This window comes from Pavona decussata, unplaced genomic scaffold, assembly GCF_977016875.1.
Source record: "Pavona decussata unplaced genomic scaffold, jaPavDecu1.1 SCAFFOLD_2180, whole genome shotgun sequence".
Taxonomy (NCBI): domain Eukaryota; kingdom Metazoa; phylum Cnidaria; class Anthozoa; order Scleractinia; family Agariciidae; genus Pavona; species Pavona decussata.
This window is the reverse complement of record NW_028146173.1, coordinates 10,001-23,189: the sequence shown is the minus strand read 5'-3', so window position 1 is coordinate 23,189 and position 13,189 is coordinate 10,001. Positions and strand designations below refer to the sequence as shown.

Here is a 13,189-nt window from a genome sequence, read left to right as displayed (position 1 = left end):
GTATAGTTATTACACGGTTCAAATCCTATCCTTACAACGATAAAAAAAGAGGCTATACTGTCACCAGACGCACTGAAATGAGCCATACCAAGCCTAAACTAAATGCCACAAACGGCATAAGAACGACAGTCGCTAAACGGAAACGTAACAAAAAGAGGCCAAATGACCTTTGAGATCAATTACAACACATGCGACAGTTAAACACATGGCTTTGTTCAGTGTCTATCGCGCAAATCCTCCAAATCATATATGGCATTTAATAAGAAGAAAATCCAGCGCCGAAAGAAAATTTTACCGGGAGCACCGCTCTTTTCATAGAGAAAAGGGTGTTTCTTTGGAAGACATAACCCGTAAGGGCAAAACTCTTTCACAACAACGTACCACCCGGCGCTGCCTAATCTCAAAAACATCTTAATGAGCAAATGGCATTTAATTCAGAACCAACCTTTGCTAAGAGAAATATACAAAGAGCCTCCCCTTATCTCATACAGAAAAGGAAAATCCTTGGGGGATATACTTGTTAGAGCAAAACTCTGAGGTCACGTTCGGTTCCACGTTATCACGAGCTTATGAGCCGTGTTTGGCCTGTCAACACCTCTTTACATGCTTGATATATTTTTGGACAGTGCTCCGTCATAACTCGTGTGAAGAAGTTATAACAACAGAGTGTACATGGGTGATAAAGAGAGTTAAAAATGGAAAATATCTCGCACATGAGAAGAAAAGACGCCCTTTTCACTCTTAAGGGCGATTTAGACGGTACGATTTTGCCTACGATTTGCCGCATGCGACACGCTTACGCCATGCCTACAACACGAATCGCGTCGTGTAAATCAACCTACAACATCCTTACGACAGACGCACACAACACGAAAAATGTCGTAGTTTTAAAATCCTACGACAATCGTAGGTAAAGGCAATGTTGAGTGGCGAAAGTTGTGCACGATTTTTGCATGACGCAAGCAGCGCGCGCTCTAAAAATCGCATGCGACAGTCGTAAGAGAAAATCGTACCGTCTAAATCGCCCTTTAGATATACAAAACCGAGCTAGTTTCACTACACCAAGAACACTTTCAGACCTCATAGAAAACACAACACAACTCGGATCAGAACATCTCCCACGCTATTGCCATTGGTCACAATCTCACAACTAATAGCAAGCCAGAATTTTCGATCCTGACTACAAGTATTTAAACAGCATGTAGAACATCTGCCACAGAATGCTCATAGCTTCTACCGCACTTAAAGAATTCAACATAGTAACAACTGACGAGGAACGCTTTAGTTCCGAAACTGCAGTCTTGCTTAAGAAAAACTTGCCTGACCATTGCCTTAAATGCTACAGAATTTACTTACGGCCGAAGGACTAGAAGCAGCCCCCGGCCAGAGCACGTAAGCACAGGAGGAAAATACTAAGCTCCCGCAACACAAACCTCACAGTTACAGAGCTTAGCGGAGCGACAACGAAACACACAGCCGTAACTTAAGCGGCCTTTAGCCCTCAATTTAACGCATTGCTTAGCTTTCAAAGAAGCTACAATGCTTAAGAACGGATCAAGGGACAAATAACCGTGATAAGAAGCACAGCATCTTGCAACAAAAGCAAATAGCCGGGCCCGGCAATCTGACAAAAGCTACAAGATATTGTATAGTTATTTACACGGTTCAAATCCTATCCTTACAACGATAAAAAGAGAGGCTATACCGTCACCAGACGTACTGAAATGAGCCATACCAAGCCTAAACTAAATGCCACAAACGGCATAAGAACGACAGTCGCTAAACGGAAACGTAACAAAAAGAGGCCAAATGACCTTTGAGATCAATTACAACACATGCGACAGTTAAACACATGGCTTTGTTCAGTGTCTATCGCGCAAATCCTCCAAATCATATATGGCATTTAATAAGAAGAAAATCCAGCGCCGAAAGAAAATTTTACCGGGAGCACCGCTCTTTTCATAGAGAAAAGGGTGTTTCTTTGGAAGACATAACCCGTAAGGGCAAAACTCTTTCACAACAACGTACCACCCGGCGCTGCCTAATCTCAAAAACATCTTAATGAGCAAATGGCATTTAATTCAGAACCAACCTTTGCTAAGAGAAATATACAAAGAGCCTCCCCTTATCTCATACAGAAAAGGAAAATCCTTGGGGGATATACTTGTTAGAGCAAAACTCTGAGGTCACGTTCAGTTCCACGTTATCACGAGCTTATGAGCCGTGTTTGGCCTGTCAACACCTCTTTATATGGATGAACTAAATAACAGTGAAGACACTTCTTTACAGTGAATGGGATAAACGTACGTAAAACAAAGCAAATACATTACAATTACGAAGAGAGGCTAACATAAAGTCTTAAATACCTTAGTAAGACGGGAGACTTCGACATAATCATCTTCTGACCGCAAGAAATTTAAGGGATGTGAAGTTCTTTACACCTGAAAGGCGAGTTGCCACCTCCTCTACTGTAACTGTTGGCTAATGGGTCGTTTGAGAACCTTATTCAGGTCCCTCGTGCTATTAGAAATTCGAACATTATTCTTAGAAGGTGGAATGTTCATGTCTCTATCTTTGGCTTCCCTTTTGTCAATAAGTATCATAAATGACAGCCAAAGTGCATGTTCCTCTTCTTTGACAATGGCAGTTTACCAGGCAGTTTACGAGGCTTGTAACTAAAACAGTCTAGATATTCACTCAGCACAGGGTCAGTCTTGAAAATGCTGTGGTCCTTATCCCTTTTATCGCTTCCCTTTTGTCAAGAAGTATCATAAATGACACCCAAAGTGCATGTTCCTCTTCTTTGACAATGGCAGTTTACCAGACAGTTTACGAGGCTTGTAACTAAAACAGTCTAGATATTCACTCAGCACAGGGTCAGTCTTGAAAATGCTGTGGTCCTTATCTTTTCGTGATGTTTCTGAGTTCACAGTATGTGGCTCAGGTGTTTCTATCAGTTGATTTATAAACGTCCGAAACCAGGCAGGCATCACAACCCAACAGTGGTGCGAAGTCGCCTTCCATAATAAGGTATAGCACATCTACTTTTCGGTTTTTGTACAAAATTGGAAGAGATACGGAACTCTTTTGATGTATGGGTTTCTTTGCAAGCAATCCTTAAAGAGGTTGGTGAATCTTTTGTAGGAATTTTTTGGTGATTTGCTTGTAAGTGTTGTAGGGGATAACTGTGGCTTCTGCATCTGTGTTTGCCTTGATTTGAACGTCTCTTCCTGCAATCTCGAGAGTAACCAAGCTTTTCTATCCCTTCCTTTTGTCAGAAACAATTCCCAGTTCAGCAGATCCAAAATATGTGTACATCCTCACTTGTTGCCCTGACAGTTCTCATAAAAAAGAATAATTCCCTTGCTCCACTGTGTCAACTTGTGAACCTTTCTTAACATTCTCTTTTTCTAAACCAGTTCAAAGTGTCCTTCTTTCTTACACTCAACGAAGTTTTTTCTAAATACAGGGCATCTATTTGGCTGCGTAAATGGGTGCTTGCAACCGCAGAATTTTACACCACCGAGCATTTGCCCTGCCCTGCCCGTTTGGCTTACTGACAAATTGAATTCCTGATGAGCCCAGCTCGTAAAACTTGAACTTTTGCAGTTCAGCAGCCTCAAAAGTTCTACAATAATCATGAGCACTCTACAGAGGGAGATCTGGCTTTTTAAGCAATGCCCCTCGCAACTCATTTGATGACATTCCACCAATAACACGATCCTAGGTTAATGAGTCTTTTAGGTCTCCAAATTCACATGTCAGGAAAGGTCTTTGAAGTTCACTCACAAAATTATCGATTAGCTCTCCCTCATTCTGGTTTCACTCATTAAACACTAGTCGCTCATAGACAACATTCCTAGTCCCTTCACATAGTCCCTTAAACTTCTTACAGACATTGTCATAGCACTCATTGCTCTCTCCCTTGTTGGAAACAAAATGACTATACTACTCGATAGCATCTGGCCCCGCACAATGAAGTAACATCTTTACTGTTAGTTTATCTGGTTTCTCGTCTTTCGCTTTCGCCACAACGTAAATTTCAAACCGTATGAGAAACTTCCTCCAGTTTACCGATGCGTGTGCATCCAGCACTAACGGACCGGCCCCAGGAGCGTGTGAATCTGTTTTGCCCATCAGGATGCGACTTGTTACCTTTTTCGCACCTTCTTGCAATTCGTTCCCTTCTTAAAATGGTCCACTTTCTGACACCATGTTGCTTAACACAGCCCCAAACTTTGACTTTGAATATTCTTGAGAAAAAAACGAAGTGACAACTGTCCAAGCACGAGTTCCCTAACTGAACTCAAACATGACGGACCCTACGCGGGACGGCTCGAGTAAACAGTCAGGGACCCAGAATTCCGAGGAGTCCCTAGTCAATAACATTACAACAAGCAGAAAACAAGAGAATGCGAGAATCGTTTCCAAACATAAATCTGTTTGCTCCGTAACATGAATGGTTCTGAGAACACTTTATTTTGATGTAAGCTTCTTCGGCCTATCCGTATTTAGAAGTGCTAGAAAACGTAACTAGCGTTCTGTCTTCTTCCGAAAACAAAATCATATGTGTGGAATTTCATTATTTTTTTATATAAACACGACACCAACAACAAAAATTTATTGCTTTAACAATGTTTTTGAAAATACGATCCTGAATTGCCAGGCTGCTACGTGTCGGTTTTGACAACAGACTTTTAGATACAGATCGACAAGTCGGCTATTTAGATATTGATCGATGAGGCGGCTTTTATGAGAGTGTCAGGCTGACTTGAAAAGAATCTGTTGCAGTTCGGAAAAGGGCCAATTGTCATTTCGCGTATTGACCGTTAATCAGGTGTCAAAATAAACCCACGATTCCCGCTCTGAATCGGGGCTCCATCGGTCCCGACAAATCAGGCTGACTAATTGTAACGTGTAAACAGGCCACGGGAACTTTAAATTTTCTGTTGGCTTCAAGTAAGACATTTCAGGACAGCTTAAATACAGTGAGCCGCTGGCCTCGTTGACTGTTTTCTGCGAATTAGATGTTGAGTTTTGATAAAAACACATGGCATATTTTGTATTTTTATTTTGTGTTTTCAAGCTTATTCGGTTTTGTCCGTGATCTAGGCACGAAAAACTTGTAAGTACATCTTATATCTGTCGATCTTGTTTGCTAGTTTCTTTGTTCGGCGTATTATTTTCTAATTTCTAATTTCAATGTATTATTATGTAGTACTCATTTCAGTGAATCGTTGGTTTATATCGTTGGTTGGCTTGTTTATTTGTTTGTTCCGGTTCATTCGCTCAACGTGATGGAAGTTTATTTGCTAATTTGCATGGAATAATAATACAGTTCGACGCATATCAAAGTGTTCAGTTGTTCTTGATCACGGCATAGAGACACTGGGTCTCTACATCATTCAAAGTTTTTCACCGCGTCGAAGTCAGATGAAAGCGAAACGTACGTCGCTGTCGAAGGAATTGCAGTCGAGCGAAGAACCTCGCCAGGAAAACGCTATTTCATCTCATGAGGTAACACAATCCGAAAAGGCGGAATCCAGGTCAGAATTTGTGGCGAGTAAAAGACGGATAGTGCCGTCGAGGATTATCGATTCGGAGGAATTTATGACCGAGAGAGCGATTGATTTGAAAGCGAGGAGAGCCGGACATTTAGGAGACGTAACAAAGAGACTGAATTCAGTGCGGGATCTCATTGCCGGTGGTGCGAGTAAAGAAGAAATATTTCAAAGCGTGGACGACTATGAACATGCCTTTCACAAATTTGTAGACGCTCATGAAAGGTATTTGCGATTTGAAGGTGTCAAAGGAATGGTGGCTTTGGCTAAAGAAAGTTACGAGAAAGAGATTGAGCGCAAATTTCTTCTAGATGTTGATATTAGCAAGTGAAAATTCCAGATAAAACACGACACGAAAGAAAGGGCGAAATCAAGCCGCCATTCGCGTCGGTCAACTAAAAATAGGAAAAGTTTATGTTCCACTCCTAGTAGCGTGAAAGTGAAGCAGAAAATTGTTCAAGAGGCACGGCTGAGGATAGAGGCGTTAGAAGAAAAACAGAGTTTAGAACGTTGCTTAGAAGAGCAAGAAGCCGAGAACTTGAAATAGAGGAAGAAAGGAAACGAAATAGAGCCGAGTTGGAGGGGAAACTAGAAAAGATAGCAGCAGAAACAGAACTTAAGAAGGCTGCAGTTGAGTTGAAGATAGAAGAGGAAGAGTTACTAAGCCAATACTCATGTGACAGAAGTGAAGGAGACGAGGTAAATCCAACCCTGTCCACCATGTTGTATCCTGATGTATCAGATCCTCCGATAAGCTTACCGCTGAAGGTTTCTTCCTTTGCGCCTCCCTTAATCGATATTCAAACTTCAGCAGCACCTATGACCGTGACGGTTAAACCAGAGGTGTCGTCGGTGTGAGTCATTTCGCAGAGCAATATATCGTCCGCGTATGTACCATTACCTAATTTGTTGACTTCGCAGAAGAAGACCACTTTAAGTGCAGAAGCGCATGACTTCACCCGTCGCGTACACGTACCGACAGAAACGGCGAGTCCCTCTTTTTCCAGCCAGGAGGAGAATGTTTCACCTAGAGAACATCACCTAAGTGAGCAGCGAAAATCCGATGTGAGTCCATCATTTGCAGCTCTGTCAGCTCCGCAACCAGTTCCTCTTGAACATGTTTTGTTACAGACAATTCAGCAACTCACGCAGCAGTCGGCACGGCATTCAGAACCAAAGGCAAACATGGCTCCATCGTCAACAATAGCTGAAGCACTAAAGCAAGGTCCTTCGCTGCCAAAAATAGAACTGATGAAGTTTGGAGGAGACCCTTCAGAATATGCGGAATTTGCTGTCAACTTTCGTGGCCACATTAAGAGCCAGGTGACCGATAGTTCTCAGAGATTAACCCGTTTACTGGCACAGTGTGTTGGAAAGGCCAAAGATGCGATGAAGAGTTGTGTTAATCTTCCCGTGGTCCAGAGATACCAAGAAGCTTGGAAAACCCTAACAAAGAATTTTGGTCAACCCCGTATGGTGGCCGATGCACACTTGGGAAAGTTAAGAGAGCTTAACATAAGAAGAGGCGATGCTGCTAGTCTAATGGACTTTGCCAGAAGACTTGAGGATGTGAAGAGGGGGTAACTAGCATGGGACCCCGTTATGCAATTCGTCTCGGGAACGAAGATATGATGCTGATGGTGATGAGGAAACTGCCGGATGAAAGCCTGAAACGAAAATGGGCGGATATTGCTGGTGATATTATCTAATCCAAGGGCCAGGTTAGCTTTGCTCACTTCTTGAGCTTCATCCAGAAGCGAGCTGGTTGCTTAAACAATCGTTTTGGGCAAGAACTGAAGCCTTTGCAAGTCCACCTTGACAGAGATAGGAGACCAATCAGTAGAGACAGACAGGAGCCACCTCGAAGAGCTACCACCCTTCATGTTGCCGCACCAAATAACACACACAAAAATCCTGGCAATGTTAAAGCAGCTACCTTGAAGTGTTACCATTGCTCTGGCTTACATCCAGTTTGGCAGTGTGAGAGTTTGAAAGGTGCACCATATGAAGAACGATTGCGAACTTGCAACAGAAGAAATTGTGTGGAAGTTGCCTGGGACAAGGGATTGCATGAAGAGATTTACTTGTCGGAAGCCTGGATGTGAGAAGAGACACCACTTCCTTATTCACCCTCCTGACCACCAGAATACCGCTAGCCCTGCAGTAAAGCAGAACAGTGTCAAACAGGAACAAATTATGGAAAACCAGAGCTCTGTTGGTGGAACAGCCACTGCACCCTTTAAGTCAAACTCTTCCCTAAGCATCCAGCCAGCTACCGAGTCAGGCATCTTTACGACATTAATAGAATCTGCTCCAGCGGAAACGTCTGGAAACGGGCGACCAAGGGTTTGCTTCAAGGTAGTCCCAGTAAAAGTTAGTGGACCTGGTAAAAATAAGCAGATTACCACATATGCCTTCCTAGATAGTGGCTCAGACTCCACACTCTGCTTAAGAGGATTGCTAGAAGAATTGGATCTCGAAAGTGAACCTGCTGATTTCACGCTTACCACAGTAAATTATGAAGCAAGAGAATGCGGTCGTCGAGCCTGCTTGCAGATAAATCACTAGATGGAAAGACAAGGTTCACTTTTGACGAAGTTTTAACGACTGAACGCCTACCTATTGGAGAGAAGCACTTTGCCAACAACAGAGAACTCAGAAAGTGGCCATACCTTGACGGTATCGAACTTCCTGAAGTAGATGAATGCAAAGTCTCCATTCTGATTGGAACTGACCGACCAGATATCATTGAGAACAATTCAGAGATCAGGAGAGGGACTAAGGGTCAGCCTTATGCTGTGAATACACCCTTAGGATTGACAGTGTATGGTCCGATGGGCGAACCTGGTGGTGATGGGGTTTGCATCAATTTCTTGAAGTCCGATCATGAAGAAATGCTGAGCATGCAGTTGGGCCGTTTGTATAATACTCAATTCGGAGATACTCTTGTAGATGTGGAACAAGGATTATCAGTTGACGACCGAAGAGCAAAACAGATCATGGATGAATCAGCAGTGCTTGTTGATGGTCACTACCAGCTCAAACTACCATTCCGACACAGCCCTCCCTTCCTTCCTGATAATCTCCCAGCAGCGAGGAAGAGACTGTATTTTTTGAAGAAGAAGATGGAAAAGGATCCTGAATTTCATGAGCAATATAGTTAAGTCATGAAAAACTACCTAGCAGAAGGATCCTCGAGAATAGTTCCTGATGAGGAGGTCCCTACCCTCAAGCCAATTTGGTACCTGCCGCATCATGCTGACTGGCATCCAAGAAAGCCCGCTGAACCAAGGGTGGTATTTGATTGCGCCTTCAAGTCTGGAGGTGTTTCATTAAACGATCAGCTGCTGCAGGGACTAGAAAATACGAGCTCATTGATAGGAGTGATCCTTAGGTTCAGAGTAAACAGCGTAGCGGTGGCAGCGGATGTAAGAAGGATGTTCCATTAAGTATTTGTTTCACCCAAAGACCGTGGTGCCCTCTGCTACTTATGGTTGTGGGTGGAGATCTTACAAAGGATCCGAAGACCTATCAAATGTTAGTTCACATTTTCGGGGCTACTTCTTCCCCCAGTGTTTGTGGCTACGCTCTTAGGAAAACAGCCACAGATAACACTGAAGATTTCTCCCGAGAGACCGTAGACGCAGTTATGCAAGATTTTTATGTGTATGACCTACTGAAGTCTTTCAAGACGACCAGAGAAGCAGTGGAGATCACGAAACAGCTTCAAGAGTTATTAACAAGAGGAGGATTTAAGTTGACGAAATTCATGTCCAACGACCGAGAAGTCCTCCGTGCCTTTCAACCTGAAGATCGCGCACCGACTTTCAAGAATCTAGATCTGAATTTGGATAGTTTGCCTGTAGATCGTGCCCTTGGAATTCATTGGAATGTGGAGGATAACACGTTCAACTTAGTTGTTAGTGACAAGATTCAGCCAGAAACCCGCAGAGGCATCTTGTCTTCGATTGCTACAATATACAACCCTCTTGGTTATGCGGGTCCCTTACTTCTGCCAGGAAGAGAGATAAATCAAGAGCTGTGCAGAATGAAGTACGAATGGGATGAAAGACTACCAGGAGAATTGATAGCGAGGTGGAGAGAGTGGAAGGATGGTCTCGCAAGCCTCAATAATTTTAGCATCCCACGAGCCTTCATTCCGTCTGACTTTGGAGATGTAGAAAGAGTGGAGTTGCACCACTTTGCAGATGCGTCTGAAAGCAATGGGTATGGAACGGTGTCGTACCTGCGTTTTGTCAACAAGGAAGGACGGATCCATGTCACTTTTGTCATGGGTAAATCCCGGGTGAGACCCCTGAGAAGCGGCATAAGTGTACCAAAGTTGGAACTGACAGCAGCTACCTTGTTGATTAAAATGAATGAGCTCATTGGAAGAGAGCTCAATGGTCGCATCGTGATTAACAGTGTCACCCTCTTTACGGACTCTGTCATCATTCTGTGATACATCCTCAACGAACGTAGGAGATTTGTCACTTTTGTAGCTAACCGCGTAGCTGTCATCAGAGAATTGTCCAGTCCATCACAATGGCGTCACGTTAGGTCAGAAGACAACCGGAGAAGCTAGAGATATGGAAACGAGGTCCAATCTTTTTGTGGAAAGATCCTGATGAGTGGCTTCAACAGCCCATCGAGCTTAACATTCAACTTTCAGACCAAGATGAAGGAGTGAAAAGAGAGAAGATTACTGTCACTGCTTCCACGGTAGAAGAAATCTTCTGGTATGAACTGTTTGGGAGATACTCAACTTGGGAGAAGTAAAGAGGATTAGTGGCCTGGGTTGTTCGGGCACTCCACGCCTTTCAGCAGCTTCGAGCGACTTCGAGAGCGCTGGACAATTCACCTGCCATGTTAAAGCAGAGGACTCCCCAACCCTCCATACTAGAGTTAGAAGAAGCTGAGAAGATCATTGTAAGAAATGTCCAGCATCGGACCTTTCCTGCAGAGTATTACAACCTAGAGTCCAGCAAGGGTCCTTTGGCGAAGTTAAAGCCATTCACAAAGGAAGGAATCATGCGAGTGGGAGGACGACTGAACCGTTCAGACTTGGACTATGATGCCAAACATCCGATGATATTGCCTGGAAAGCATCACGTCACAGAAATGATAATACTCTATTATCGCCTTGCTAACGGTCATGTAGGTCCACACCAAGTGCTAGCCGAGACAAGGCAACGTTTTTGGATCGTTAATGGCATTTCGTCCGTCAGACGGGCTGTGCAGAGATGTCATGAATGTAGACGCCGCAATGCCTCGGTGGGAGAACAGATCACGGCACCTCTTCCAGTAGTGAGAGTACCTTTAGATAGCCACCAGTTGATTTATCCATTTGCTGCTGTGGGCATAGATTATTTTGGGCCACTCTATGTCCATACAGGGCCTGTTACTAGATCAGCAAGGAAGAACCCCAAACTTCACAAGCGGTATGGTTTTTTTATCTGCCTTCGGTACCGAGCTGTCCACATAGAGATTGCAAGCGACCTATCAACAGACAGCTTCATCAACGCCATGAGTAGATTCGTTGGGAGACGAGGTCCACCGAGAGTAATTTATAGCGACAACGGTACGAACTTTAGAGGAGCAGAAAGCGATGTGATAAAGGCAATGAAGACATAAGACCAAGAAAGGATAGGGCGTGAGCTGCAGCAGCTAGCCATCAGGGTGGTGTTTGGGAGAGACTGATTCCTTCTGTTAGAAGAATTCTGCATTCTATGGTTGGTGAGCATCTTGTCAATGAAGAGACTCTGACGACATTCCTTGTTAAGTTAAGAAGATACTTAACGACAGACCAGTGACCCCAGTGATTTGGATGCTCTAACTCCTAATCACATCCTCTTACTGCGTCAGAACCAGTGTACAGCCCCCGGGGAGTTTGGAGATATGGATCGGTTCCAAGCAAGATGGAAACATGTGCACATTTTGGCAAACGAGTTTTGGCAGCGTTGGGTTAAAGAGTACTTACCAATGTTACAGGAACGTCAGAAGTGGCTGAAACAAAGACCGAATGTCAAGGTTGGGGACCTAGTCATAATGAAGGACGGACACATTCCCCGTGGTCAGTGGCCCAAGGCGCTAGTTGAGGAAACCTTGCCGGATTCCGATGGTGTTGTTCGCCAAGTCCTTGTGAGAAGTACTAACGGAATCTTCCGTAGGGATATTCGAAAGCCTTGCTTGTTGGAAGAAGAGTTGCTGAAGAAGTTCGAGGAACAGGAAATTAAGGACTGAACTTGCATAAAAGGCTATTTTGTGGCCACAAGAGGACTTCACTGTTTATGTATTATTGATTGTGGTGATTGATGATACGTTTTAGTGACAGTGAAAGACTACTTTGGTAGTCTTTGGGGGGGGGGGGGGGGGTGTTGGCTTCAAGTAGGACATTTCAGGACAGCTTAAATACAGTGAGCCGCTGGCCTCATTGATTGTTTTCTGCGAATTAGATGTTGAGTTTTGATAAAAGCACATGGCATATTTTGTATTCTTGTGTTTTCAAGCTTATTCGGTTTTGTCCGTGATCTAGGCACGAAAAACATGTAAGTACATCTTATATCTGTCGATTTTGTTTGCTAGTTACTTTGTTCGGCGTATTATTTTCTAATTTCAATGTATTTGTACTCATTTCAGTGAATCGTTGGTTTATATCGTTGGTTGGCTTGTTTATTTGTTTGTTCCGGTTCATTTGCTCGGCGTGATGGAAGTTTATTTGCTAATTTGCATGGAATAATAATACAGTTCGACGCATATCAAAGTGTTCAGTTGTTCTTGATCACGGCGTAGAGACACTGGGTCTCTACATTTGCCAAGGACATCCAGGTAACTACATGTACTATAACATAGAGGGCAAAATTACTGAATGCTGATTGGTCGAGAGAGAGGGCATTTTATCTCAATTTTCCTTTTACCCTCCGCAAACATTATTGACTCTTGATTGGTCGACCAGCGAAAATACTCGCTCTTGATTGGCTGAGCACGCCATTTCTACATGTTGTTAGTTTCTTCATTGTGTACCAAACAACAACGAGTTCTTTTAGGTTCGTTGGAGTTTAGCATGCGAGCAGTCTCTTTCTTCTCCTAAGTTCTGTCATGATCGCGCGATTTCATTCCTCGTTCACTTTTCTAATTTGCATAATTTTACTGTCGCTTTGCTCGCGTGATCTGTGGAAAAAAGTACGACTGTTCGCTAACTTGGAGCTTGACTTTTTAATCCATGTTGTTTGTGCCAAAATAAAAGGAAATCAACTGCTACAGCTTTAAATGCAATTCTAAAATGTGAATTTTCATGTCTTTTAAGAATCCCAGAGAAAGAGCAAAATATTATTTCAAAATTTAAAAATAGGACTGAACGAACGACAGTTGTACTAACTTAGAAACATCGCGCTACACATGTAATATATATCTCGTTCTTGAAGCCATTAGCCTAGACTGGACTCATAGACTGCCAGTTGTACTATTACTCAGGCTACGTCGACTACCGCGACTGCGGGACTGTAGGACTAAGAGTTGTACCAACAACACATAAAATTACTTATTGACTACAGGACTGACTGTGGGACTGAAGGACCACGGGTTCTACTAGCGTAGACTAAATTACTCATTAACTGCGGGACTGCGGG

At 43.4% G+C, this 13,189-nt stretch overlaps 2 protein-coding genes and 1 pseudogene across 3 annotated transcripts; all 3 read left to right on the top strand.

Annotated features, from left to right (window-relative positions):
• The first annotated feature begins 5,025 nt into the window (after positions 1-5,025).
• On the top strand, positions 5,026-7,666 carry LOC146447480 (uncharacterized; annotated as a pseudogene). The gene is made up of 2 exons (XR_014861831.1): positions 5,026-5,125; positions 5,231-7,666. The product of XR_014861831.1 is annotated as an uncharacterized LOC146447480 (transcript).
• LOC146447478 (uncharacterized) lies at positions 7,630-12,366 on the top strand. The gene is made up of 2 exons (XM_085102778.1): positions 7,630-8,725; positions 11,979-12,366. Exon 1 carries the CDS (start codon positions 8,093-8,095, stop codon positions 8,723-8,725), a length of 633 nt encoding a protein of 210 aa, XP_084958904.1. The 5' UTR covers positions 7,630-8,092; the 3' UTR covers positions 11,979-12,366.
• On the top strand, positions 10,428-11,804 carry LOC146447479 (uncharacterized). Its single transcript, XM_085102777.1, has 2 exons — positions 10,428-11,123; positions 11,427-11,804. The coding sequence occupies exons 1-2, from the start codon at positions 10,428-10,430 to the stop codon at positions 11,802-11,804; spliced, it is 1,074 nt and encodes a 357-aa protein (XP_084958903.1).
• Positions 12,367-13,189: the final 823 nt, after the last annotated feature.

What these genes read in the sequence shown, in the direction of transcription:
- LOC146447478 (XM_085102778.1), top strand. Translation starts at nt 8,093, where the DNA reads ATGCGGTCGTCGAGCCTGCTTGCAGATAAATCACTAGATGGAAAGACA.
- LOC146447479 (XM_085102777.1), top strand. Translation starts at nt 10,428, where the DNA reads ATGTTAAAGCAGAGGACTCCCCAACCCTCCATACTAGAGTTAGAAGAA. An exon ending in GGAGACGAGGTCCACCGAGA is followed by an intron (nt 11,124 to 11,426) that starts GTAATTTATAGC and finishes TTACTGCGTCAG; the next exon opens with AACCAGTGTACAGCCCCCGG.